The sequence below is a fragment of the Dipodomys ordii genome, unplaced genomic scaffold, assembly GCF_000151885.1.
Source record: "Dipodomys ordii isolate 6190 unplaced genomic scaffold, Dord_2.0 Scaffold19, whole genome shotgun sequence".
Lineage (NCBI taxonomy): Eukaryota > Metazoa > Chordata > Mammalia > Rodentia > Heteromyidae > Dipodomys > Dipodomys ordii.
The window spans coordinates 4,239,710-4,241,369 of NW_012267235.1; the positions used below are offsets into that span (position 1 = coordinate 4,239,710).

The 1,660-nt window shown below is 33.1% G+C and overlaps 1 protein-coding gene across 1 annotated transcript in view; it reads left to right on the forward strand.

Annotated features, from left to right (window-relative positions):
* Trim37 (tripartite motif containing 37) overlaps positions 1-1,660 on the forward strand; it is a 106,716-nt gene that overhangs the window by 25,085 nt on the left and 79,971 nt on the right. Inside the window, exon 6 of the mRNA XM_013013091.1 lies at positions 1,109-1,231. Coding sequence (XP_012868545.1) covers positions 1,109-1,231 — 123 coding nt within the window. The remainder of the gene's footprint in view (positions 1-1,108; positions 1,232-1,660) is intronic.

Genomic DNA, 1,660 nt, shown 5'->3' on the forward strand with positions numbered 1-1,660 from the left:
CTCTTATTTACTATATAAGAGAGTTATAAATTGGCCTTCTAAAATGCAAAAAGTTTTTTTAGTGCCAGAACTTTCAGCTGAATGCAGCTGGATTTGTAATACTAGTTTGTTAAAAGTCTTCAATTTCTACACTTTTTATTTTTTTGATGACAGTCTTGGGGCTTGAACTCAGGGCCTAGGTGTTGTCCCTGAGCTTTTTTGCTCATAGATAAGGCTCTCCCATTTGATTCACAGCTCTATTTCTGTTTTTTTGGTGGGTTATTTGAACTAAGAGTTTTGTGGTCTTTGATCCCTTTGAACCGTGATCCTTGAATCTCCTAGCTTTGAAGTAGCTAGTATTACAGGTGAGCTACTGGTACCGGGGCTATCATACATTTTTGTAGCTTGAGAAATCGATTCATTGTTTGTGCTAATTGTGTATACTAACGTTTTTCTTTAGTGTGCTTTAACTTACTCAACTATATTTAAGACTGGGGATTTGGTAGTGACTGAGACAAATAAACAATTGAATATTATTAATTGGTGTGATAGATTTTAGGAATGTAGAAATTTGGTGATAGGGCATAAATTGTGGGAGGTGATTTAGAGCTAAGCTCTAAAAGATGAGTATAAATTAAGAGCTGCTGAGATAATAGATGAACAATTACTTTGAGTAAGAAGGAGTAATTTTTGCAAAGCCCTAGAAGAAATTTGAAGACATTAAAGTGGGCTAGTGTTACCTAGAAGTAGAGTGGCTAGTAAGTTTGTGACAGATGGTTTGAATTGTAGCTAAAAGATATTTTGTTTGTGATTTTTGGAAGATAGTGGTGCTGAGGACTTAACTCACATGCTATATCCCCACGTAGGATTTTGGTTCTTTATGATGAGTTAAGATTTCTAGAAAAGTCAATAGTTTACTAATATCCAGCATTTATAGTCTCAGCAGAAGTCACACATGGTCAAGTAATTTTTTTTGCAAGAACTTGCCTGTTTTAATAATATAAAGACAAGGTTTATTTGAAAATACTTACCAGTTTATAATTTCCCATAGAGTGTTAAAAAGTAAATGTAAGTGAATAAATCTGTAAATGTAAAAATGTTCTAAAATTACTTTTATTAATTTAAATAGCATGGTGGACATACCTTTAAACCTTTGGCCGAGATTTATGAACAACATGTCACTAAAGTGAATGAGGAAGTAGCCAAACTTCGTCGACGTCTTATGGAACTCATTAGCTTGGTTCAAGAAGTGGTAAGATAATTACTACAAGATCACCAACCTTTTTATATTCTATAATTGTGTGTGTATAATTATATAAACCAACATGTTGAAATCAGAATTTTAAGGTTTGAATGTTTGACAAGAAGTTTGTATGAAAGTGTGTGTATATAGATAGATAGATAGATAATCTTTGCAACTTCAGAGTAGCTGAAGAATTTACATCTAAAGTTCTGGTGTATACAGAACATGTTGAAGCCAGAGAATTACTGTTTAGCAGAATTAAAAGGTCAATTAGCCTGTAAGTCTGCTTATTACCATGAATAATTGACTCCTTTTTATCCCCAGCAATTGACTTTTAAGCAGTCAGTATTGGTCTTGTATCGTCATTAAGTTATCCATTTGAATCCCCTGCATTTGGGAGGGTTTTTGCTAAGTTGAAAGAACACTATTCTTTTTTTT